General features: G+C 45.1%; 1 protein-coding gene across 1 annotated transcript; it reads left to right on the top strand.

Annotated features, from left to right (window-relative positions):
- Positions 1–6,512: 6,512 nt before the first annotated feature.
- Positions 6,513–27,244, top strand: LOC310771950 (xin actin-binding repeat-containing protein 2-like; the record flags this gene model as incomplete). The annotated part of the gene is made up of 8 exons (XM_083664444.1): positions 6,513–6,549; positions 8,207–8,340; positions 13,922–14,059; positions 18,396–18,479; positions 19,073–19,142; positions 19,510–19,613; positions 20,291–26,251; positions 26,372–27,244. Coding segments are annotated over 8 exons (7,401 nt in total), but the record flags the coding sequence as incomplete, so codon positions are not given.
- Between the last annotated feature and the right edge of the window lie 644 nt (positions 27,245–27,888).

Here is a 27,888-nt window from a genome sequence, read left to right as displayed (position 1 = left end):
TGTAAGGAACGAATCGCCCTCCACGGCTGACATTTCAATTAGTGTTGCTCTTTTTTGCCTCTCCTGTCAGCCCTCGCCAGCCTAAGGCTCAGGTCAGAAAGTAGTGAAGGGGAAATTGGTGGATTTTGGCTTCTATTGTGAAGGGAGGGCAGGGAGAGGGGAGACACCTCTGATTAGGGGACAGCATCTGCTTGACACAGATCTATGAGTGGCTGAAACGCTGTCTCTCTCTCTCTCTTTCTAACACCCATTCTGTTGTCTCTCTCCCTTCACGGCTGATCACTTAAGTGCAGGCAGTGGCGAGGCGGTAGTGACAGCGAGGTCAGAAGCCCTCAATATAGTCTGGGCTCCCAGACAATTGGAGATCTCCATCTACCAATCCTCTGGGAACTCCTTGTCAAAAGTTGTTGTTTGGATGGCGGCGAGAACGTCCGCTAAAAAATCAAATACCCCTTTGTCAAGGACACACTTTTGTATTTTTTTGGGATAGGGACAATGCCATCCAACGTACCAGTAGTTTAAATACAGAGCATGAAACGAAGCATGATGTGCTGCACAGAGTTGATAGCTATTGCTAATATCAACTCTTGCTGGAAATGATGCTCTCTGCTATAGAGCCGCCCTAAAGACATTGGATTGGTTCTGCCATGCATTGTTTTCCCAGATTTTTCTCCCATTTTCTCCCCAATTGCACTCGGCCAATCCCCCTGCTGTCCCGGTCATTGCCCCACCCCCTCTGTCGATCTGGGGAGAGCCGTAGACTAGCACATGCTTCCTGACAGCGAGGAGTTTCACATAGCACGTAGCGCGTGGGAGGATGAAGCTATTCCCCCCAGTTCCCCTCCCCCCTGAACAGGCGCCCCAACCGACCAGAGGAGGCGCTAGCGCAGCGACCAGTACTTATACCCCACCGGCTTCCCACCCGCAGACACAGCCAATTGTGTCTGTAGGAACATCTGACCAAGCCGGAAGTACCGCTATGGGGAATTGAACCCCGGCCCCCACGGTGGTAGGCAAGTGCTTCTACCTCTACACTACCCAGACTCCCTCATGCAGTTTTTTCTTAGCTCTCAAATGGTTTCAACCCAGTTTGAACGCTGAAAGCTGGAGAAAGTGCTCAGTCTCTAGTTGAGCCATTCGGATAGAGACTGAGAACTGAGTCTAGTCTCAATATAGCTGCCGAGTCGCGCATACCGGCAGCACGCCTCTCCCCCCGCCGACTTTTCCCGGCCCTCCCTATCACTGGTGCCAGCTGAAAGCATTGCTGCTGTGAAGAGATTAGGCGTTAATACTGAACCCCTCTGGAAAAGAGAAAACCTAATATTAATAGTCACCAAATGGCGGTCCATGGTGAAGGCCGTCACACTGATATCTCAGTGTAAACAGGTCCATGGTGAAGGCCGTCACACTGATATCTCAGTGTAAACAGGTCCATGGTGAAGGCCATCACACTGATATCTCAGTGTAAACAGGTCCATGGTGAAGGCCGTCACACTGATATCTCAGTGTAAACAGGTCCATGGTGAAGGCCATCACACTGATATCTTAGTGTAAACAGGTCCATCGTGAAGGCCATCACACTGATATCTCAGTGTAAACAGGTCCTGTTTACACAGGTCCAGGGTGAAGGCCGTTACACTGATATCTCAGTGAAAACAGGTCCATGGTGAAGGCCGTTACAATGATATCTCAGTGAAAACAGGTCCATGGTGAAGGCTGTCACACTGATATCTCAGTGTAAACAGGTCCATAGTGAAGGCCGTCACACTGATATCTCAGTGTAAACAGGTCCATAGTGAAGGCCGTCACACTGATATCTCAGTGTAAACAGGTCCATGGTGAAGGCTGTCACACTGATATCTCAGTGAAAACAGGTCCATGGTGAAGGCCGTCACTCTAGCTGTGTTTCCTTTACCCTCAGAAATGCGTAAAATCTAAATATCGCAATAAAAATCGGGTAATGGAAACACGTAAATTTAGAAAAACCTCCCAAATATCGCAAAAAGTGTTTGCGCTCTCATGAGGTGGTTTTTCAGACGTGTCGATATAGCAGCATATCGCTAAAGTGTAATGGAAACACATTTTCCGCATTTGCACGTCATGTAACCCTAGTGACCAAAATATTACATAGGCTAGATTCTAGCCTATGTAATATAGGCCGCTAGAACATAGAAATACAATAATTATCATTCAATCATCATTCATGCTGTCAGGACTGTTGACCAACTTGCATCTATCCATCCAGCTGCAAGGAGTGAGTTGAACTTGATACGCAAATCATATGGAAACCTATTTATACTAAGCCTGGTGGGTCTGTGTCTGTAACATGGTGTCATTCATTCACCAAATAAAATAAAATAAATTACAAAAACTGTTTTACTGACTCATAATATATTTAAGCAATATAGCATGAGAGCCAGTGTGTTGTGGCTCTCATGCCTGCGGCCTCGTGGGATAACAGCTGATCAGCGGGATATATGCCACAACACACGCTGCTCGAGTGCTATATTGCTTTTATAAAACGGTTTCCAAGTATGATAATATAATAATAATAATAATACTATAAGTCCGACTGGCATGTCATTCTGATAGTCAGTTGAAACACTACTGTAAGGCGGGACCGCAAGAACGTGCGGGTGATTTGATTGGATCGTTCTGGAGACTGAAGTTGACATTGGCCAATCCTGGCGCTTGCTGAGAAGCTGAGAGCTTTCTGGAAAGCCCGACACGCAGCTCGAGCGCAGCGCTGCATTCTCAGCGCTTGCTGAGAAGCTGAGAGCTTTCTGCAAAGCCCGACACCAACTAACGTTACGGGGTTAAATGCGGGGTTAACAGCCTTTTTTTTGCAAAGAAGAGATTAGCCCGCGTCTATTCTTGTACAAAACATAATTTTCTGCGAAGTATTAGTAAAGTTATAAGTGAAGATCGATTCACAAGGATCTGACAGCTGTCTCCGCCATTTGTTTTTTCTACATTGTCATTTGAGGTAACCAAAGCCTTTTAGTAAGAGAGTTGCATGGCCATGGGTTATGAGTTGCGTGGCCATGGGTTATGAGAGTGGGTTACGGGATTTATATGATGGCTGTGAACCAATCAGATTGCTTGATTTGAGAGAGCCGTTTTATAAATATCCATTATTACACGTTTAAATGCTGTTTATGAGGATTAATGGGCGATTTATGTTGTAAAATGTGGGCGCATGGGATTGTGGGTAATATTTTGGTCAGGGGTAGACTAATATTTTGGTCACTGGCACCATCTACTGGATGATAATGGAACATGGATCGATGATTTGTTTTTTTAGATGTTTTGTCCGAGCTGCCTTCGTCTTGTTTTAAATAGTCACGGCAGCAGCGGCAGCAACCGAAATCACAACACCAAGGAGGTTACGCAGTAGGCCGTCCATCTTCCTTAAAGTGGAGTCTCGCGAGAAGAGATTTTATGAGATTCTACGAGATCTCGGAGACGGGACTTCAAACTCAACTTCAATGGAAACGCCTGCAAGTCGCAATTGTACTTTGTCAAAATTGTATAAATATCGCAATTATTTTGCGAAAAACTAATGGAAACACAGCTACTGATATCTCAGTGTAAACAGTTCCATGGTGAAGGCCGTCACACTGATATCTCAGTGGAAACAGAGACTATTAGAGAGGGGCGTCTTAGGCATTAGGCATCGTGGTCGAGATCCATTAATAATGCAAATTAAACATCCGCTGGCGCCTGCGCTAATTAAGCGTTAGTCTGGTGCCAGCGTGAGGGAGACGCAGGGAAGGACTCGCGCGCTCTCATTAGAAGTCCTTGAATCTGGAGTCTGACCTTGTTCTCGCTCATCTCTTTATTTTTGTCCCTCTCTCTCAATCTATCTATCTCCCTGTTACAGGGAACATCTCTCTCCCTGTTACAGGGAACATGACTCTGCAGACAGAGCCCCTTTATAAAAAGGAAACGCTTTCTGTTTTTTGGAGGGAGCCACTCCTACTCCCCCCTTCTCCACTCCCCGGAGCCTGTGTTACCTCACCTCCATGCTATGGGAGCTTTGCAGACAGCATACCTTCTCGGAGGCCGGAGATATCCAAGCCGCTGTTGTCACCGCTCTCTGGCATCAGGACGCCTTGGTCTGTCTAACCCCTGGACCGTGACGCTAACTCTTATCCCCGGGTGATAAATGAGGGCATTATCCTTGTGTTTCGGTCTTAAACGGGCATAGGGTTACAGCGCGGCCTCAGGTGTTGAGTGTCTGACCCATATTTATAGGATGTGGCGGGTAAAAAACTCCCCGCTTATTTTTGGACGTTGCCGTCTCTCGGTCATCCCCCCTCACTCTTGTCTATTTCTTCTCCCTGCCAGGTTATTGGTTACACTAACATGCCGGGCATAGCAGAAAGCTAAAATTGGGGGCGGTTGTCATGGTTTTGTCACATGACGTCTGAATTACTTTGGACCTGACTCATGTGAGAAATCATGTGGTTTTACCTAGCAGATGCTGCTTTGAGTGAGATCAAACCAGTAGGGGTCACTGGCCAGTTCCTTATGATCAATCTATAGATTCCAGGATGGGCTAAATCAAGCCGCTGTATTCATAGGCGTTCTATAAGCGGGCTGAGGAAGGCGTTAACATAGCTTTGCTCTGCAGAGCGGGGCACGAACGGCATGCACTATACCAATTGCACCGAAGCTATTACTACCCCCTGTAGTACTATGGCAGCATAGGGACCTTCATCAGACCCGTATGCAGGAAATCCATTTTCAAAGTATACATCAATCAATTCGGAAGTAGCACCAATAACGGAGTTCTGCCGCTGCACGAGGAAATGTGTAAGCGCCCGGTGCAAAAACAACTACAGTAGGAGGTGGATTTGAAAATGTTAAAAGGTTACGAGGTGAGTATCTAATGAGAGAAAATCATGTCTATTTAGGGTCTCTTTTCATCCAGCGGTGCTGTTACCCAGAGAGAGCGAACATGCTACAGGCTAAAAGGTCCAGTGTGGGTGTACGCCGAGCCGCAACGCAGCCTTCTCACTTGCTTAATGAAGCTTTGTAGCACAGAAAAGTCAAATGTAAAATCAATGGTGGACTGTAATTGGCTATCCGCGGGGATGAGCAGAGCAATATGAAGAATCATAAAGCCGCTCGCTGATTGATGACGTTTCACTTGGGCTGCATGTCAACATTGGTTAAGGATGGCCTCCGTCCGCCTCTGGCCACATCTTGCTTTAAAGATCTATCTATCTAGAACTTTCCACGGGTGCGTATCGAGTTGGGATGGGGGCTTTCGGTCTTTTCGTGGCATTTATGGTCAGAAGAAGGAATGTGGTATTGATTAAAAAAAGTTTGCTATAAAACTTCAGACATCAAGTCTCCACTTCTGTTACATCGGCTAATTTGCTATCTCCAGTTACATGGTGTAAATCTGTCAGCCGTATAATTAAAGCAGCCATGATTGCGTAATATTATAGTGAGGGTAATGTTCCCTCTAAAGCAGCTAAATGAAAATCTATTGCATTGACTGTTTGAAATGACGCCCCAACCTGTTGAAGTCATAAGGAAAATCTCTCATACCTCATTGCGTTTATAAAACTGTCCCATAAGTCCACTTAATAACTGGCGAGACTGGCAAGCTGTGTCTTATCCTTATTGACCCGCCTGAAGAATAATGAGAAGCTGGCAAATATCAGCAGGTCTCTTGAGACATTGAGAGGCACTTGCAGAACTTTCAACATTAATCATACTGTGTCTAACACACATTTATCAATTACATGCAAATGACTGTTCCACATGCGTAGGCTTCCAGGAAGACATGATCTAAGGATGCACATATAAGTAGAGGGCGTTCATGTCTTACAATGCAAAAAACAGTAGAAAGCTGTAAATGATTTTCTTAATTCATTAATTTATTATTTGTAGTTCTAATGACAATTTTATTTGAATTAGGAATCTCGCACGCTATGCGCGCTCGATTTCTATGGTGGAGACTCTGGACTGACAGACAGACACCGCCCACTCCACCTAGGTGCCATCGTGCAACTGTGAGCCATCGGCTCATTCTACATCACAGTTGCTCGAGTGACATCACTGATGACATCACAATTGCTCAAGTGACATCACTGATGACATCACAATCGTGACAGACACCACCACCCACTTAGCCAATCTTAACTAAGAAGATGAAGTAGACAAAGGGGGTGATCGTACAGAATGTAGAGAAACAGTGGATGGATAAATCCAGAAGGAGGTGGCAATGCAACATAAAGGATGCCAACTGCCATAAAACACCAAAGAAGAAGAAGAAGAAGAAGTAGACAAAGGAGACAGAGTAGCCTTCAAGCAGGGGCATCACCATAGAAACCTGAGGTGAGGTGGCTCACGGGTCCTCCTACTGTGGCATGATAATTATGCCATAGTAGTCAAATGATCTCACTGCACTGGCAGATAATCTTACTGGTGATGACATGTCTCTTGACACATGCCAAATATGTAACCTTGCGAGGCAGCTGGATTTGCATGCAATGATGAGGAAGCTACGGGCGGGCTTTAGGTGTGACGCCAGTGAGAGCGAAGCCATGATAGACGTGATAGACAGATGGGTCATCCAATCACCTAACTTTGGAGAAAACTGTTGCGCCTTTGTTTGTCCCTTGTTCTGGTTTGGCTGCAGGTGCGGTGGTCCAGAGGAAATGAAGGAAAGCTGACAGAATAGACTCGATCACTCGATGAATTTTCGCAAGTCTCAGTCTAAGGAGTCTTCCTTAAATTACTATGCAGTGAGCGAGTCTATTCTGTCAGCTTTCCTTCATCCAATCACCTGCCAGGTATTTTCTGAAGGTGCCTGCCCTTTGAAACCGTTTCCCGAGCGACTCGTTCCCAGATGGTTATGAGAAAACGAACCATCTGACAGCGTCAGGTTAGCCAATATGACTTCTTTCAATAAATCATCATAAAACTAGTCTCGCTGGCCAGCCTCCTCTCCCTTCCGTCTGAGGAGTCTGGCGCCGCAGGTCTCCATAGTGGGATTGTGATGGGCGGCGCTTACCGGCAGTGCCCTTGGAAAATAGTTTTCAACAATCCAACTTGCCGTTTTCAGAATGTAGCAACGAGCTAGCATGTAGGTTTCTGCCGTTAGCTTGCTAGCTAGTTAGCGTTGTTGTTTCCACTGAGGCGGCAGGGCACTATTTACAGCGACACACAGGGAGGAGGGAGCGGAAGCCGCTCTGATTGACATGGTCGGAGCCAATGACAGAGTTTGTAATAAGCCGGGAGCGGACATCCGGCTGCCTAGTCGCTCCAATGGGAGAGCAGCTGTAGAGCAGGGGAGGGTTTATCCCTGTTGCCTGTTTCCGTGGTGCCAGACTCCTCGGACGGAAGGGAGAGGAGGCTGGCCAGCGAGACTATCATAAAACAGCCAAGAAAATTCTGAAACAAGAAACTTTCCACAGGATAATTTCACTTTTACCCAGTAAATGTCCTAAACAAGTTACAAAAAGTCAAATATTTTACGAAGGAAATGTCCTCAACAAGTTACAAAAATAAACTTTCCACAAGAAAAATTAAGCCTCGCGTTAGTTCATTCGAGACACGGAAGTCATACGCTATGCCCCAGCTGTATCCAGCTGTCAGCCGCTGATTGGATCATTCAACCACAGCCATTCTCACAATAAGGCGGTCCGCTTAAATACGGCCTCCTCTCTGCTCCACAAATGCTGCCTCACACTGCTGCTGCTGGCAATGCTTTGCCTCCACCACCCCAGCCTCCACCTTTATAGCTCAGTCTGCTTGGCTCAAAGGCTAATCATGTATTCTAGCACTAGAGTCTGCATGGCTCAAATACTTTTACCAAGTAAATGTCCTCAACAAGTTACAAAAAGTCAAATACTTTGAAACTCATGACAATTATCTGCCAGTGTGCAGTAATATGATTTCACACAAACAAAATCCTAAAATGAGGTTGAGAAGTCTGGATTTTAGAGGTTGGTCAATTCTGCAGTGTTAAGTGTGTGTGTGTGTGTGTGTGTGTGTGTGTGTGTGTGTGTGTGTGTGTGTGTGTGTGTGTGTGTGTGTGTGTGTGTGTGTGTGTGTGTGTGTGTGTGTGTGTGTGTGTGTGTGTGTGTGTGTGTGTGTGTGTGTGTGTGTGTGTGTGTGTGTGTGTGTGTGTGTGTGTGTGCGTGCGCGTGTGCGCGCGTGCATGCGTGTGCGTGTGTGTGTGTAGCTGCAGGCAGCCCAAGCGGACAGCCCAACGGGACCCCCAGCGCAGAGGAGCAGGAGCTTGAGTCGGTGTCGGTGAAAGAGCGGCGGGCCATGTACCAGGCTGCCGTGTCCAAGAAGGAACCCTCCTCTGCTGCGGTAAGACGATACTTCCACAAGGATGTAAGCAGAACCAGAGCTGAGGATATGCAGGCAGCCACAGAGACGGCAGACAAACACATACATGGACTAACGGACGAGGGCACATGGCAACACATGGTTAGAAAGTCATGGCACATAACACCATCACATCAGTGGGATTTTTAAGCGGACCTCTGGACAGAATGTTTTGCAGCAAATGAGAGGGACTGGTGTTTGGGGTACTAAGTAGGCCAAGGTCATTTATCATTTCTTTACAGATTATGAAAGTGCAGATTATAAACTTTCAAATGATGTGCCATCTGAAATCTGAAAATAATTGAAGAAGATATGCTTATTGGAATGTTTGTACTCCTAAAAGCAACATTCAGAGAAAATCAGCCTGAAAGTTGGTGAGCAAGCTTAGTTTGCCCTGAACAAACTTAGTTTGCTTGCAAATTAGAAGTATTTAGTGCTCCTAAAGCTGTTGTTTGAGTGCGTTATTCAACATCTAAACTTGTGTAATATGAAAAAAGTGAACCCTCCCCCCAAAAAAACAACAACAACTTTTATCTTGATTTGTGTGATTTAACAATTGCCTATAGTACCTGTTACTCCTTTCAGCAGAACCCACGCAGAGCGCACAAAGCCATGTCCTCAAACCTCATTTACCTTTTCTCTCAAAAACAAACACATTTCTGAATAGGCCTTAGTCTTTAGTGAGGCTTTGAAAAGCCTCCATGCATGTATGCACCAATACGTCAATTTGTGAGCATACTCAGCCAAGGCCATTATACTGTAAGTACTGTAAGCCCCATTTGTAAAACAAAGCCCTGTGAACTGGAACATTCTTGTTCTTGGCCTGTAAATCATCTACTATTCGATTACAGCTTAATAGAGCTAACAAATGAAAATGTTGCTCTTATCTGTTTTGCGTGATAGAGGGATGCAAAATGGCACACAGCTATCAGCTATGCTTCTTAATGTTGTGCTTGATATCTAAACACTTAACATTGATGATCCTTGATGGCTCTAGGCTTTAGCTTCTGTCATCTTACTTCCTAAGAACTACTTTTAAATGCTGAATGTTGGATACCAGAGGCATCCGTGTAGTGCAGTGGTAGATTCCCCGCCTACAAACACGAGGGTCGCCGGTTCGAGCCCCCGTGCTTCGTCCGACTTGGTCGGGCGTGTCTGCGGGTGGGAAGTCTGATTAAGGGTATGTGTCCTGGTCTTTGCACTAATGCCTCCTCTGGTCAGTAAGGGCACCTGCTTGGGGGGAGCGGAACTGGGGGGAATAGCGTGTGCGTGATCCCTCCACGTGCTACCTCACTGTCAGGTGAAAAGAAGCGGCTGGCAACTGCACATTTATCGGAGGAAGCATCTTCTACAACTCTCCCCAGATCAGCAAAGGGGGTGGAGCAATGACCCGGACAGCAGGGGAAAGAAAATAATGTTAGATAAGGAGATATTCTCTTAAAGTCGAACTGAACCTGTTCGTCGCGTGCGTCGCAGTCCGTTTCAGACTGAAAACATAACTTGTCTGAGATCACAGGTTGAGAGGCGGGTCATACTGTAGTAATATGTCGATGATTTTATTTGACAATTCTGGGGACTGGATTGGGCTTTGGTCAATCCTGGCGTGTTCCGCCTCCAAATCGAGTGGGATTCAGCGTGTGTTGTGGCGCTCTCCTCGGGAAGAGCCCGCGAGGTTAGTGGCTGAGTGGAGCTCAGCGAGCTGCAGGCAGCCAGCTGCCTTCGTGTTGCCGAGCGGAGAGTGCAGCCCGTCGGCCTGGAATCTCCGAGGGGCGACCCCTGACAACCAGCAGGCTCTCAAGCGCGCGCCTTTATCGCTGCTGTAAATATGATATTCCTGGAATGCGCGTTTTAACGAGCCAGTTACATTTCTTTGCATTCTTAGACATTACCGTTTTTGTTTTTTGTTCATGTTTCATACAATTGGCCAAGTTAGTAGTTAGTTTATGGGATAGGAATTCTGCCAGATGACAGGCACTAGGCGTCATTTTCTCTTTCTTTTGGAAGAGAAAATTATCCTGAAATGAAGTTTGAAATTTGATTGACAGCTGCCATGTCGTGATATGATTGGTTGAAATGGGGTAGAAATTTGATAGTACTAGGTGACGTCAGCAAACTGTAGATTACTGTTATCAATGGTCTTGAAAAATGAACTTTTGATGTGAAAAAGTGTGAAAAACTAAAGAAATTAGATTTTTGTGATTTTTTTTGCATACATTATTAAATAGGTGCACTGCATACCCAGGTATTTGAACTAAAAGAAAAGAAAAGTCATTTTTGGGTTCAGCTCGTCTTTAACCCCAGCATCATGTCCAGTCCTTGAATCTAGCAGCATCTCTGTGGCCTCCTCTCCATGTCAGTTATCAGACAACACAGTCACATTTATAATCAGCTCCTACACTACACTGCAGGGTATCTCCCTTATTGAAAGTATACGACTCACTCGACAGCACCGCTACCCCCTCGACCTCAGCTGATCCTCGGTGTCACGTCTCTGTGTGGCGGCCACTGACAGCTGACTGTGTGTGTGTGTGTGTGTGTGTGTGTGTGTGGGGGGGGGGGGGGGGGGTTGGTAGAGGGAGGGGGGCAACAAGGTGCCAGACGGAATCTGCATGGGAATTTAGTTTCTCCTCTTTACCTTTTCCAACAGTCTCCACACAACTGAGCAGGTGTGTGAAGATAGCTGCTCCTCATAACAGTCTGTCACACAGCACAACTTTCTCTCTCCATAACCGCAAGGAGAAGATGATTTTTGGGGGGTACATGATTATTTTAAAGCGATAGAAGAGCAAGGGAGGGCATAAGGAAAAGTCCTGTGATATAAGGTAGGGGGTTTGTCTCTGAGTCTGGTTGAATAACTCACAAACACAACAGCTGTGCTTTTTTGGGGGGGCCGGCGAATTTGCTCTGCTTTTGATATCCCCTCCTCTGGTCATTTTTTTCGCCAGTGGGAATACGTTTTATCCCTGCTTCTGACATGATTTAGGATGATTACTAAATAGTATTGTTACCGATGTTTATATGTGTTTGGTATGTCTAATATCCTTGTTTAAGCCTTTAAAACTAATAAACATGATTTACAGATGGGTATATAAAATAGAGAAATTCTATATTTTGCAATGATCCTCATGACTCTGCATTATTTTACCTGCTCTGTACCCTAGATTATAACCAAACCAGTCCTTTTACCAGTTTAAATATCTGAACTCTGACAGCAATCACTTTTCAGCATGACAGGCTGGCCTCTAGCTGGCCCTCTATGCACCACTTTCACGGGCAGAGAAAATGACTCCAAAGGTTCCTTGTTAGTTCGTGACAAGTAGGCATTATACAGTATAACCTTTTCTCCCCTATCGTGCTATTGTGTTTTTTTTTCTTTTTTTTCAATAGCCTATTGAAGTTTGCTCCCTGCTGTGCATAGACATAAGTGTGCAATGACATGTGTTTGGTTGACTACTGAAATGAGTGGGGGATTTAATTATGGCTTGTTAATTTAGCATTTAACCTTTTGTTTTGTTATATGATCACATTACATTACATTACATTACATCATTTGGCAGACGCTTTTGTCCAAAGCAACTTACATTAACACATTTTTGTCAGCAATAGAGCAGTCAACTATGCAACACAGTCTATGACAGCTACAACGTCTGAAGAAATAGTGGTAAAGCTTTTCTTTTTGGGGGGGGGAGGGGGGGGGTGTTCAAAAAAAAGAATGTGTCTGGATGAGGAAAGGACAAGGCATTGGCTTGACATCACATCTCACATCGCTGAGAGTGAAAATATCGCACTACTTGATGAATTAATTAAAACATAAATTGATTAATATATTTCTGCAAATGCAGTGGTCAAGTTCAAGTTTCATAGTTTTATTTAGGCTGTGGTTCTGATTTATTTTCATGAATAAAAATGTTTTAAAAACATCTCCACCTCTGTCCCTATCCTGCAGACACATATAAACAATACAATAAATGTTCATGATGCCACCACACTGCTCCTGTGGGTGTGCTTAGCTGAGCGTGTAATGTTTGTATGACAATCATGCTAAATGATAGATGACGTTATCTGATGGTAAATGTTAATTTAATCAATACCCATGTCATAATATCAATGAGTCTATTATACCTTAGATTATTGATAACAGAGTGACCTGTGGCGTGACATGTCACCCACATAAACTCCTGTGAATTAACTTGAATTATTGTGAAGAAAAGCATGCACGAGCGCACGCGGACGCACACACACACACACACACACACACACACACACACACACACACACACACACACACACACACACACACTAGCAACAAGCAACAAGCAGGGCAACGCTAATTTATATTGTATTCTTTCCCAGAAGCTATATGCAGTTATAAATGTTTTATTAGGAAAATAATTGACAATCCCGAAAGGAGCATATTATATCAACTAGTCAGTGTGTTTTTGTCCAGATCTCGCAGGGTCAGGACTGCAGTTATATATACTGATTAGATTTAGGCTCTGTCCATTGGCCTTTTGCAAAGCAACTACTTCAACTTCTGTAGTTTCCCTTTTTTTTGCACTCCTTTCATAGCTTAATAATGATTAGAAAGAAATGTATTCCTTTAAATTAAATAATATGCAAGAACTAAATATTGATGTTTGACTTTCCACTGTGGGATATGACATGACATTAAACTTGCAATCTTTGCAGAAATGTCTTCCAAAAACATACAGTGGGTCAGTTATTTCTATTTGTTTGTTGATCACAAAGAAGTGACTTATGCAAAGAACAGCACACATTAAAAGCACAGAATCTGTCACTAACCTGGACTCATTTGAGGTGGGACCTGAATGATCTTGCCTAATGCTCTGTACCCCCTCTAGAGGATCCCAGAGGAAACCCTGCACTTCTGATGTTAACCAAAGCAAGCAGATGCACTTTTAATATCACAGCCATCATGCTCTGTCAGGGTATCCGCAGGGTCTTGAAAACTATTGAAAGTTGTTAAATCAATTTACCAATTTAGGTCAAATGTAGGCCCTTAAAAGGTTTTAAAGTCTTACTTGCCATTTGATGAGGTATTACATTTTGAAGCTATTGTGCTGATTATGTTGGGCATATGATATCATATCATCTCATATCGATCATGGACCCCCTGAATTGAATTGGAATTGTACATGGCAGACTTTGTGATATCAGCAAATATCGTATCGTTGTCCAAAGAACCTATGTAATATTGTATTGTGATGAAACTTGGGATTTACACCTATCGCTAATGTGACAAAAGTGGCGTTGAGGTCTTAAAATATATTGAAAAGGTCTTTAAAAAGGTCTTAAATGGTGTTGAATTTAACTTCAAGATTCCTGCATATACCTGGCCTGTGTGTGTTGAAGAAAACCCAGCACTGATGCTGGGAAAGGCATTAGCGGATTATTTGCTGAATGAACAATGATGGGAACAGAGATCAGTTCATGTTGGGTCAAATCTAATCTCCCACATCCCACACAAACTGTTCAGGGTATTCACACCATGTATAATGCATGGATTTCCCACTGTGATTTTTGTCCTTGCTCTTGCTTATAGATAATGGATGAGTCGGAGGCCTGCTCGCTGCCAGGTGGCCTGGCCAGTGTAAAGAGACAGTTTGAGAACCAGGAGTTTGCCTCCTCCTCTTCCCAGGCTTCTGTCACCCAGGTGCATTTCCAGCAGAGATCAGTCCAGGTAATGTAATCCCCTTGTGGTTTATGTATTTCAGCCATACACTTTGTTTGTTTGTTTGTCTGTCCCACTGATTACATCATCAGTGATCTCGTAAATTCACTCAAACACACACACACACGCACACACACACACACACACACACACACACACACACACACACACACACACACACACACACACACACACGAGAGACACACACACACACACACACACACACACACACACACACACACACACACACACACACAAAGTCCCAGTGATGATGTCATCAGTGATGTCATTAATTGCCCTAAGGCTGATTGCTTTAAGGCTGCTATTCACCTTATTCACCACGCCCACTTTTTCTCTCTTCCGCGTTCGATGCAACGTATTTGTTCTTCCGGTTCAGCGCTAGTTGGCGGCCATTTTCAAAATAAAACGTCAGTATGAATTAAGTTTGGCAACATTCAGAATTAAGCTACACTGCGGCCAACTTCAGTTACATGTTCATAACGTTACTGCTGTGAGGAGCCGATGGCTGTACCCGGTCGGCATTTAATGTTAGTTACAAAAGCATGTCGACAGTGTTTTCTCACTGCCAGTAGCCTAACTACAGTAGGGTTTGACAGATAGCTAGTCCGACCGGTGTCAGCACAGTCAGCGCTCCCGGTCCTCGCTGCTCGTTAAAGATTTCCAATAGGCGTTATTCTGATAAACTGGTCACATATATGTTACGTTCTCACCTGACAAATATTAAAACTTTAAAACAGTTTGGGGTTTTTTAGCTTGAAAACAGCTTTTTGGCAAGTCTAAATGACTGCGATAGGCGTACTCTACTTCCGTGTTTAAAACCAGAAAGACGATTACGAAATGACGTCATGCAGAAGCATCCTTGTATGGGCAAAGAATAAGGTGAATAGTTCAGTGATGATGTCACTGACGACATCAATGATGATGTCATCAGTGATGTCATCGGTCTGAGGCTCACGAGAGAGACTATGGGGGAGGGAGACAGAGTGGGGGAGAGAGGGAGAGAGACTGAGGGAGGAGAGGGAGAGGGAGAGAGACTGAGGGAGAGAGAGAGAGGGGGAGGGAGACTGAGGGAGAGAGAGAGGGAAACATTGCGCACACGCCAATAGGGCAGGCAAGGCCACGCAGTAGCTGAGCTGCGGGTGAGGCCGCGCAGCGGGCGAGCTGCAGGGCCATCTCGACGAGCTGCAGAACGGGCGAGCCCGTGCAGCGGGTCGAGCCTAGGAATCGAGCACGCATAGCGCATGAGATGCCTAGTCAAATAAAATTGCCTTTCTCTCCTTGACCCATCTCCAAGTTGTACCCCTCACTGTATTGTGTCCCGCCCCAACATCCTCTTTCAAATCAAGATAGTAAAGATGCCGTTTCATGGGGGTCTTAAAGTATGCAGGTTCTCCATAGACGATGAATTGACCTTTCCTAAGTCCCGCCCCTTTTTGCTCTGTGCTCCAGAACTTAGGTCAACTTTTCCCTTTCCTGTTATATTCGAGACACTGTAACAGGCAATGTACACCAGATACGTCACGGCTGTGTTGTGGGTCCGGTAAAACTGCCGGATCGACTCTCGCCCATGTTAATTGATGGGTGATACATGTGATACGGAAAAATGATGCACCTGTTCTATTTTTGTCGGATCCCACATCCGTCTGACAGATGACATGAGTGTGAGTCTGTTCATCCGTCTGACAGATGACATGAGTGTGAGTCTGTTCATCCGTCTGACAGATGACATGAGTGTGAGTCTGTTCATCCGTCTGACAGATGACATGAGTGTGAGTCTGTTCATCCGTCTGACAGATGACATGAGTGTGAGTCTGTTCATCCGTCTGACAGATGACATGAGTGTGAGTCTGTTCATACGTCTGACAGATGACATGAGTGTGAGTCTGTTCATCCGTCTGACAGATGACATGAGTGTGAGTCTGTTCATCCGTCTGACAGATGACATGAGTGTGAGTCTGTTCATCCGTCTGACAGATGACATGAGTGTGAGTCTGTTCATCCGTCTGACAGATGACATGAGTGTGAGTCTGTTCATCCGTCTGACAGATGACATGAGTGTGAGTCTGTTCATCCGTCTGACAGATGACATGAGTGTGAGTCTGTTCATCCGTCTGACAGATGACATGAGTGTGAGTCTGTTCATCCGTCTGACAGATGACATGAGTGTGAGTCTGTTCACAGCCGTACCGCATGTGTTCCGGACAGTGTGTGATGTCATAATTCACATGCTGCACTCTTTACTACATTCACACATTTAAAACTGGGACAGTTCACACAACTTTAACACCACATACATATTATTATACATACATACATACATACATATTCTCACTCACAACGTCAAAATATAAGCAATGCGAGATATAAACCTTTGTTTGACACTAGGTTCCACTCTTTTTCACAGTAGCTACTCTCTGTGAAAAGGGGCGGGACTTACGAAAGGTCAATAGGGAAAGACGGGAAAGATGACGGGGGGAAACTAGGCAAATGGACACTTTTTCCTCTTTGCATAGGAATTGGAAAAAATAGTCTGTTCCTGAGCTGTATGTAAATTGGGAAATAGATGACAGCTACTGAATGATAGATGCTGCTGTAGCTCTTTATTTGAAAAAAGAAAAAACAGTGTGGTTGTTGCAGGAGGTCAGCCTTGGGAGGGCACCTTGAACTCTGTCATCTATCTGGCTCTGTCATGCAGCGCGTGAGGGAAATGCCACAATGAGTTAGCAGCCTGCAACGCTGCTGCGGGCTCTCAGCGGATCTCAGTGAAGTAAGGTCAATTCTGCCCCTCATGCATTCTTCCCATCTGCTCCTTCAAGCGGGAAGCAGAATGGATCCAGCCCGAGGACCTTGCTGAATACAAAATGTTACATGGGGGTTTGGGGTTTACCCCGCCCCCTGTCTGTTTGATGGAGTTATTTCTTCCATGCTGCAGCAGGAAAACCACTTTCAACTCATCTCTTCTTCACAGGTGTAATGTGAGCGCTGTTTTGAAGCCAGTTGTGAAATTGGGACTTTGGGAAAGATATTACTCTGTTGTAAGTGGTTTCAGAAGTGCAGAGCTCCCCCCACCATGTATCTTTCATGTCAGCGACAGCGGATACAATCAGACATTCCATATTTCTCTTTCATCTAGTTCAAGTTGCATGAATATCACTGGAGGAAATGCTTGATGCCACCGCTGCGCTCCTCCTTTAGCGGAATTTAAATGTAGTTGTTCTCTCTGGAGAAGCTCCGTAGTGGAGAAACATTTGTTATTTGTCACAGAAAGATTTTTATTAAGCTCCCACAGAGTATAACAATTACTTATGCTCCTGCTGCTACATGGAGCTTTCAGTCATAAGGTGATGAAATCAAGGCGTGTGTCGGTGTGAGTGTGGTAAGGGTGGGGGTGGGGGGGGCGTTACTTTTCAGAAGGCAGTATTGGACCCCTGTCCAGTATTTGGACACTTTTCGTCTACTCCTCACGGAAGCCGGTGGCGTTACTGTCTATCAGAGGCTGTAGTGGGCTCATTTTTAAAGCTACAGTGAAGATCCAGGTATCATATGAAACCAGAAGAACTGTGGCATCCACTGGAACCATGTCATGTTACCTTGTCGGGATGCAGGCTAAATAACGCTACAAATGTAGACTAAATTTTGGCTTGACCTCACTCTATAAAATGACCTATTGTGACCTCTAGGATCACAGCCTCATGTAACTTTACAACCACAAACTAGAGACTTAGTGCATTCAGGGGATGTATGGCCTTCCTATGTATATTGACAATAATGGTTTTCTGAGCAATTCCCAGAACAGAAGTGCTCGCCAAACAATCGGTAAAAACTGCAAATCTTACAGAAATCTACAAATGTCAAAAATCCTGATACCAAATCACAAGGAATTTTTCTATGGTGTTCCTCAAGGTCTTGGTGTCTTAATGTGGTATTTTGGAGGTATTTTTTACCATTTTTATCGATTCTCAACTGGTCAAAAATGGTTAAAGCTTGCACCAAATCTGTGTAATAAATTGGGACATATCAGAATTATGGAGAGAGAGAGAGAGAGGGAGAGAGAGAGAGAGAGAGAGAGAGAGAGAGAGAGAGAGAGAGAGAGAGAGAGACACATTGTGTTGTTTCATTCAACCTTGGGTAGGGTTATCTAAAAAACTAAAGCACACACACACACACACACACACACACACACACACACACACACACACACACACACACACACACACACACCCTTTGAAATCAAAATTCTGTCCCTGGAGTATGGCTGTGTGAGAGTGAATGCCTGGGTATGTGCTGAAGTTGTGTCTACGTTGTTGTTTTCTGTGTGTGACAGGAGATGTCCAGCTCCTCAGAGGTGACGGTGAGGAGCAGCACCAGAGAGGTCATCCCCACCACCATCTTCCACGAGCAACAAGAGGTACTGTACCAACCAACTGTAGTCTTCCTGCTGAAAGGCTGCTAAAATAAACTGTGACAGTCTGGATTCCTTTGCTTTTGCAGCAATCTTTGATGCCTTTTATACACTATAGTGTACACTGCAAGTAAAAAGTTTGGACACACATTTTTATTTTGTATTTTTATTGTATTATTTTTATTTTTCACATTTTAGAATAATAGTAAATATGTCAAAACTGTGAAATAACACAAATACATTATGCAGTGACAAAAAAAAGATAAACCAATCAAAACTAGGCATCAACTTCACTATTTATATTTAAATGTAAGGCATTTATTTTAAACACAAGCCTTGAGATCAAAATGGCTTTAATATAATGAAAACCATTCAATCAGGTGTGCCCAGTGTATATTCTTTTTATTGCATCTATAACCTTAAAAAAAATAGTCAAATGGAGTGTGTGAAATCTGCCTTATACTGTAGTTTACATGACAAAGTGGGAGGGTACAGGACATTAACCTCATTCTAACCCCTTTACTTCTGACTGATTCAGTTAATTGGAGGCAGCAGTGCTACTGCCTTTATCCTAACGGCTTGCTGTTATCTTTTCACAGGTGATCCACGATCAAAGAGTCCAGCATAACAATGTGGCCGCCAGTTATGGAAACCATTACAATGAAACAGGTTGAGAATGACATTATTCTGCTCATGCCTTTTATATTGTAATTTGCACTTTTTATCACAGCACTGCTTGTGTCCTGTATATTAATGATTGTTCCCTCTATGGGTGAATAAGGAATGAGCTGTCAAAATGAGTTGGACTGCAGATGATTTTCTATTCAGTGCATAGTGGCAAATCTAATCACAGCAAAGGCAGGAAGGTAAAATATTGGAAAGTGGAAATTGGGCAATCGCCGCTGCATGGTTTCAGAAAATGAAAACTACCGTACTCAGGTTTTTAATTAAATGATTTATTTCTTTTTCCAATCCCCCTGAGCTCCCTCACTGGGAATGGCTTAATGAGACAGCCTTCTTCTTATGTCTAATTCAGTTATGCTCGTCGGAGGAGAAGACCTACCAAAGGTTTCCACTCAGGCTTTGAAGGAGCAGTATGAAAAAACAATTGAGGAAGCTGCACCAGCCAAGCAAATTAAGGTAATGATGTTGTCTGTTTATTCAAAAACAAGATATTATTACTATTTATTTTTATTTTTATTAAGTATCTGCATTGCGATGAGGCGACATCATGATCATCAATGGGAAATTGTGTATGCCATGAGCGATGGTGAATAAATTGGACTGGATGAAAGACCTCATGTCATTATTAAGGGAATGTCAGAGGATCCCCTCCCATCAATGTTAAAAGGAAAACCCAACCTAAAACAGAATTCACCTTACTTTGTGTTATTCCTGTGATCATCAATAAACATTTCAATCAAGTCATTAATCAGGAACACAAATAATCAGCCCTCCGCCAAGTTGAAAACCCATAAAGCCAGGACTAATCTTTGATGTAGTCACTAGAACTTTGTGCTTTTACTAAAACAAGGTGCATTTCTTGCTTGTTTCTGGCTTTGGGGAGACTTGTTCACAAATTTTGACTAAACTGCACAGCCTCATAGAAATAACATGAATTCTGGTCTAGAAGGGTAGATTGTTTTAATTTTACATCGCGTCTCTTCATTTCCTCTCAACCACTCTTTACTTCTGAACTGTATTTCTGTACGTTTGCTAGAAAGAAATGGGGAAGAAAATATATATCTTCATTGTCCAACTGCAACACAACTTTCACTGTCCTTCTCTCCTTAACTAACACTGCTTATGAACTATAGGTTGATGTGGATTTCAACCAGTTTCAGTGGGCACCAGTTACACAGTCCTCCAAAGTGACTCAGTCCTCCATGACTAGCTATGACGCCTCTTCCACCATAAAGACCGCCGCCACCTCATCGACCTCTGCCTCCTCGGTAGCTTACGAGATGGGCTATCATTTCCCTCCCCCGCCAAGCGACCTGCTGCAGGGGGCGCCCGAAGTCCCAGAGGACTGGGTCTCTCCCCAGCCTTATGACCCAGCCTCCCAGCAGAAGTACACCATTAACAAACACAGGGGCATGGCTGAGCTAAAGCGCCTGCACAAGCACATCCACCCAGACGTACACATGAACCTTGAAGAGGAGTACTTAAGTCAGCTCACCGAGAAAGAAAAGACACAGTTAGACAGCGAGGAAATGCTGGGGGAAGTCCAACAGGCACGCTATTTGTTTGAGAACGACGGCAGTGGTGACAGAGAGGACCTGGAGTCAGACAGAGAGGACCTGGAGTGGGATGAGATCCTTAAAGGGGAAGTGCAGTCCAGGCGCTGGATGTTTGAAAACAAACCGCTGGATACTATCAAAGATGACACGCCAGATGAGCATGAGGTGAGGAACATCGCCCAGCAGGAAATCATCGCCGGTAAAGATGTCAGATACACAGCGTGGATGTTTGAGACTCGGCCCATGGACGCCTTGGGGATGGAGACTTCCGATTCCGCTGAGCAGTCAGAAGAACTGGCGAGAGGCGATGTTCGCACCGCTACCTGGCTTTTTGAGACACAGCCGCTCGATTGCCTGAATAAAATCTACCAGGGAGACGAGCAGACCCTAGATGTTGTCATCACTAAAGACATCGCCGGAGGAGACGTGAAAACCGCCCGGTATCTCTTTGAGACCCAGCATCTGGATTCCCTGGGTAAAACCGAAACCATTGAAGAGAGCCACTTCCTGAACCTGAAGTCTGAGCTCGAAGAGATCAAAGGGGAGGTGAAGACGACCACTCGCATGTTTGAGACCCAGCCCATGTGTGTCATCAGGGGAGATTCGGGGGAAATGCTGGAGATCACCACCATCCGCAGGGAAGAGACGGAGAAAGGAGATGTGAAGACATCACGCTGGATGTTTGAAACCCAACATCTGGATTTAATTAACAAAGACCCTTCTATGGTGAAGCTGATCTGTGGTGTTTCCATGGAGGACAACATTCAAGGGGGCGTGAACAAAGGCCGATGGCTTTTTGAGACGCGGACCCTGGACACCATTAAGGATGAGGAATGGGAAAGTTCCAGGAGGCAAAGGGAGGAAATAATTGGAGCTGATGTGAGGAAGCATTGTCTGGTGTTTGAGACTCAGCCTATGGATTCTCTGAAAGACAATGCCAACGCAAGACCTTTACCTTCAGAGGAGATTGTAGGAGGTGATGTCCGATCAGCAAAACATCTATTTGAAACGGTACCCATGGAAAATCTGAAGGATCTCCCTGAAGTGGGCAAGCTGCAAAAAAGGGTTGCATCTGAGGAGGAAAAGGGTGATGTGAGGCATCAAAAGTGGGTCTTTGAAAGCCAACCGCTTGAAAATATAAGGGAAGAGAAGAAGGAGATTACAAGAACTGTGAACATGGCGGCTCTCGACAAAGGAGATGTAACAAACTATAAGGAAAGGTTTGAAAGCATGGATTTAGGTAAATGTGAGGGAACACAGAGAATACAAGTTGAGGGTGTCACAAGTGGATCTGTCAAATCCAACAAAGTTCTTTTTGAATCCACCCCTATGTATGCTATGCTAGACAGCTCCGGCCATTACCATGAGGTGAAAACTGTGAGGCGTGAGGAGATTGTGAAGGGAGATGTGCGGAGCTGTAGATGGATGTTTGAAACACGCCCTATCGATGAGTTTGATGAGAGCATCAATAAGTTTCAGATCATAAAAGGTATATCAAAACAAGAGATTGAGTCAGGGGATGTCAAAACGGCTAAGTGGTTATTTGAAACTCAAACACTTGATGCCATAACATCTTTCAGCAATTGTGAAGATGAACATAAAACTAAAGAAGGTATTGAAATTGAGAAAGGAGACGTGAAAACTTGTAGGTGGCTATTTGAGACTCAACCAATGGACGTCCTGTATGAGAAGGTAGAGAAGAGTGAGACTGATGTCGAGGAGGTCCAAAGAGGAGATGTCAAAACCTGCACATGGCTCTTCGAGACCCAGACACTTGATAACATACGTGACCATACAGAGTTGGAGTCTGAGACCATTCTGAAAACCTGCACTGTAAAGCAGGATGACATCCATGGAAAAGATGTGCGTCTGGCCCGCTTCCTCTTTGAAACCGAGAACCTTGAGAACATCACAGGTGAGGACGCCGGTTCCTTCAGGAGGGTTACAGAAATAGACATCCAATCAGGCGATGTCTCCAGGATGAAGTACATCTTTGAGAATCGTTCCTCTGACATTAGGAGCTCTACCTCTGAGGAAATGATGCACAGGTTGAAGACGCAGCAGGCCGAGGACATCCAGAAGGGAAACGTGGTCAACTGTACCTGGATGTTTGAGAATCAGCCAATAGATGCCATCCATGATGAAGCTAAAGAGAACAGGGAAGCTCGCACTGTGACTGATGTGCAGGGTGGCAATGTCGATAAAGGCCGCTTCATTTTCGAGACTTATTCTCTGGATAAAATTCAAGAGGAGTCCGCTGATATTTCAAAACTCACTAGTCACATTAGAGAGGAGATGGAGAGGGGAGATGTGAAAAACTACACCATGATGTTTGAAACTCAGCCACTGTATGCAATCCGTGACAAAGAGGGCCACTACCATGAAGTAACAACGGTTACTAAGGAAGAAATAATGAGAGGAGATGTGGTGGGGGCCCGATGGCTATTTGAGACTAAGCCTCTGGATTCAATCAGAGATTCAGAGGAAGTCTATGTTATTAAAGCTGTGACTGAAGAAGGCATCAACAAAGGAGATGTTAGCTCTGCCAGGTGGAGGTTTGAGACACAGCCTCTGGATGAAATTGCAGAAGACATGAAAGTGCGGTCTAAAACAGTTGCTGAGATCCAAGGCGGTGACGTGAAGACAAACAAACAACGCTTCGAGACTGATGAGATGTCGCAGAAGTACGTCAGAACTGTTAGCGTGAGCGAGATCCAAAAAGGAGATGTGAGGTCTGCCACGTGGATGTTCGAAACGCACACAATTGATAAGATCCACGCTGAAGGCACTGAATACGATGCAATGGAAAAAGTGACAAAAGAGGAAGTGATGAAAGGGGATGTCAAACAATCTGTGTGGCTCTTTGAGAAGCAGCCACTTGACAGCATTAAAGAGACTGATGGCACAGAGCATGTTGTCACAAAGGAGGAAATCCCCCAGGCTGATGTGAAGACAACGACATGGCTATTTGAAACCACTCCTTTCCATGAATTTAATGAGAGCAATGTGGATAGGACAGAAATAATGGGTAAAAGCATTAAGGAGACGCTTCAAGAGCTTTATTGTCAGAAGATGGTCGATTCACAAGGGATTCTTATTGAGGCAGACGAGATTGGCGATGTTCGGATGGCCAAATATAAACTGTGGAACCAGGAGGCTCCACAAATCCAAAAGGAAGAGGTGATCAGAGGGGATCTGAACAACATTATGATGAACCTCTTGAACAGCAGGGAGACCACAGAGAGGGGCATAACTATTGACAAGGAGGAGATGGGTAACATCAACACCACAGTGAAGCAGCTACTCAACCAGGAAAAGGGAATCAATGTTGAGAAGGAGGCAGTCGTCCGCGGCGACATTCAAGAGGCCATAAACAATCTGCTCAAGAGCGAGGGCTCCTCCAAGCGTGGCATTCTGATTCAAGAAGATGAGAAAGGAGATGTGAGACTGACTATTTATTCCCTCTTGAATAAAGGGGAGAGAGCGAGTGTAGAGAAGGACGATATCGTTCAAGGCAATGTCAGCAGAACCCTTCAGCGACTTCTGTCCAACTCAGATGCAGAAGACTCTAAGAGGATAAGGGTGGGAGACACGGAGAGAGGCAATGTGAGCTTTTACTCCACGTGCATCGAGTCTGGAGCCTTGGATTACCTGAAACAGCTGCAGTATGAACCTGACGAGGCCCCGGAGAAGGTTGAGAAAGAGCACATCATCGGTGGTGACATTGAAGAAACCAAGCTCATACTGAGAAGGAATCACCAGCAGATAGACCGCACAGTTGCAGAGGACGATATAGTCCCTGGTGATGTACCCAGCACTGTTAAGGTGTTCATGACTGAGCCTGCTGTGACATACAGAAACCTTGAGAAAAAAGACATTGTTAAAGGTGACCTCACTGCAGCCCTGGATTCACTGAGCCAAGCCGTCAATCAGAGGGTGGTAATAGAGAAAGAGGAGGTAGTAAAAGGAGACATACCCACTACTCTGAAGTCTCTGGAGGAGGCCCAACGCCAAGCCAAAGACATGGAAAAGCCAGAAATTGTCAGAGGAGACATCAGAGGTGCTCTGGAGTCACTGGAGAAATCTTCAATCACAAAAACTGAAGCAACTGTGGAAGATTTAGTGCCAGGTGATATCAAAGGGACCCTGAAGTCCCTGGAAGAAGCAAAGCAAGCTGTGAAAGAGATGGAAAAAGAGGAGATTGTCAAAGGAGACATTCACACGGCCATGCAGAGTTTACACGAGGCATCGAGTGATAAAAAGGTTTACCAGCATCAAGTGAGTGAACAAGGGGATGTTAGAGGCACCATCCAGCTCTTGCTCGAGCCTTCCGACTCCCCAAGAATGCAGCGCAGGGGAAGCACTGAAGGAGATGTGAAAACATCCATAAAATCCCTCTACGAAGGACAGGAGGCAATGCTTGTTGAAAAGGAGGAGGTAATACGAGGTGATGTTCAAGGGGCTATTAAGTGTCTAATGCAAAAGAAACAATATTCAAAACCCAAACGTATGTATCCTCCCAAGAAAGCAAAAGTGCCTGTGAGAAATCCACTAACTGCGAAGCCAGCGGAGCATGAATGCTTACATGTGGCTGCTAAGAGTGAGAGTGTAGTAATCAGTCAGTCAGCAGTCAATCCAGCCCCCGCTGTCAAAAACCTTTCTCTGAGCAGCGAGTCAGAGAAGTGCATACAGAAGCACACCGAAAGCAAATCAGTAAAAACGAATGTCATCACCAAACAGGACCTCTCTCTTTCTGCAGCCAAAACAGACAACACCTCTGAGGCACACCGACAGCACGCCGACTGTAAATCAGTGAAAACTAATGTCATCACCACACAGGACCTCTCTCTTTCTGCAGCCAAAACAGACAACACCTCTGAGGCACACCGACAGCACACCGACTGTAAATCAGTGAAAACGAATGTCATCACCACACAGGACCTCTCTCTTTCTGCAGCCAAAACAGACAACACCTCTGAGGCACACCGACAGCACGCCGACTGTAAATCAGTGAAAACGAATGTCATCACCAAACAGGACCTCTCTCTTTCTGCAGCCAAAACAGACAACACCTCTGAGGCACACCGACAGCACACCGACTGTAAATCAGTGAAAACTAATGTCATCACCACACAGGACCTCTCTCTTTCTGCAGCCAAAATAGATAATACCTCTGAGGCACACCGACAGCACGCCGACTGTAAATCAGTGAAAACTAATGTCATCACCACACAGGACCTCTCTCTTTCTGCAGCCAAAACAGACAACACCTCCACGGCCTGTCAACACATGAGCATGAGTGTGAAACAGAAAATGCTGCCCGTACAGAAAACACCGGCTCCCAAGCCCATTACAATAAAAAATAAACAAATCGCTAATAATGAACAGGCGGAGACAAAAGCGGTTGTTGATATGAATGTGATGAAAGAGGTGCAAAACGCATCGCAGACAAACATTTCAACCAAGCAAACGTGCGAAACAAAGACAATCAGACAGGTGCAAAGTACAGTGACAGAGCACAAGACCGTCACGCAGAAGCAAAATGTAACTGTGTCGAAGCATGTGTCCGTCTCGCAAAAGCAAAGTGCTACAACGGAGAATAAAGCTGTCGCACAAAAGCAAAGTGCTACAACAGAGAATAAAGTTGTCGCACAAAAGCAAAACATCCAAAATGTGAAGAGCGACTACCGTAACCTTGACGTTAAAGGGAAAAACGTGATCAAAAAGGGTAAGCCGGAGATTCACTTCCCCCCTCCTCCCTCGTCCCCTCCGCCGCCTTCAGAGTCAGAGCTCGCCCTGCCTCCACCCCCGTCTCCGGTGGTGGAGAGCCCCCCTATCATGAGACAAGATAGTGACCTCCCACCCCCGCCCCCACCACCTCCTGTGGACTCTGAGCCTGAGTTTTTCCCCCCTCCCCCTCCTCCTCCTCCACCCTCTGTGGCCGGACAAGACTTCCTCCCTCCGCCTCCCTCGCAGCAAGAGCTCAACGCCATGCCTCAGCCTCCCGCCGCCGAGCCGGGGAAGCCGGTCAGCAGGCCCTTGTTCAAGGTGCCCAAGCCACAGGAAGCGCCAAAGCAGCCCGTCGTACAAGTTAAACCCAAATGGCAGAAAAAGCAGCCGACCCCTCCTCCACCGCCAACACCTCCTCTCCAAGTAACAATGGCGTCCACTGACCTTAAGGAGGAAACTAAAGTCCAGGAAGTGAAAAAAGAAGTGACTAAACAGGCTGAAGCAAGCAAGCAGATTCAGTTTGAATCAGCAGCAGCATCAACAAAAATACCAGCAAGCATCCCAGGTGTTAAACCAACACAAAAAGAAATGCCACAGCCACCTAGAAAAGCTTTTGTCCCTCCCATTAAACTGCCTCCACCTCCTGAACCCACTCCAGCGGCTAAGCCTAAAACATATGCCCGCAAATTCAAAACCCCTCTCATGCTCGCAGAGGAAAGGTACCGCCAACAAAGAGTGGGCAAAGAGGATGCAGACAGCAGTAGAGTCACCACTCCCACCTCTCCCCCTGTTAATATACAAGTACAAGCATCCTCTGTTGCTAGTGCAGAGCTTTCCACAGAACAGAAAACTGAGAAAGAAGTGACCGCAGAAGCAACAAAAGCAAAGGCTGAAGAAGCTAAGGCCATTTCCAAAGAGGAAATATCAGTGCAAGAGACATCTGCCAAGAAACCCCCTTCCCACATCCCTTTGAGCAAACCTTTGATCTCTACAGTAAATAAGAAATCTGGATCTGCAAATATTTCCTTAGATAAAAAGCAAATCACCAGTGAGCAGTCTTCTTTGGTCTCCTCAGAAAAAACACATGCCTCGTCTGAGGCCATTAAACAAAGTCAAACGGCATCCTCGGCCAAGAATCAGACTGTTGCTGCCTCGGCTGCCCAGTCTCATCATGACACTGCCCAGTCTCATCATGACGCTGCCCAGTCTCATCATGAGGCCTCCAACATTAAAGTCCAGTCATGTTCTAATGTGGTCACTACTTCAGTCACAGAGCAGCAGCACTTCATTAAGAAATCTACCAAGTCTATCGCTGCAAGCGCTGTCCAGCAAAATGTAAATCTTCAAAGCCAGTCTACGGTCACATTGAAAGCTGAAGATGCGAAGAATATTAATATGCCTCTGACACAAGAAGGAAAAATGACTCCCTCTCAACCTACTAAAAT

The sequence above is a fragment of the Poromitra crassiceps genome (genome assembly GCF_964638095.1).
Source record: "Poromitra crassiceps genome assembly, contig: HAP1_SCAFFOLD_1560, whole genome shotgun sequence".
Lineage (NCBI taxonomy): Eukaryota > Metazoa > Chordata > Actinopteri > Beryciformes > Melamphaidae > Poromitra > Poromitra crassiceps.
Note: the sequence above shows the minus strand (reverse complement) of the source record. Positions and strands in the feature narration are given on the sequence as shown.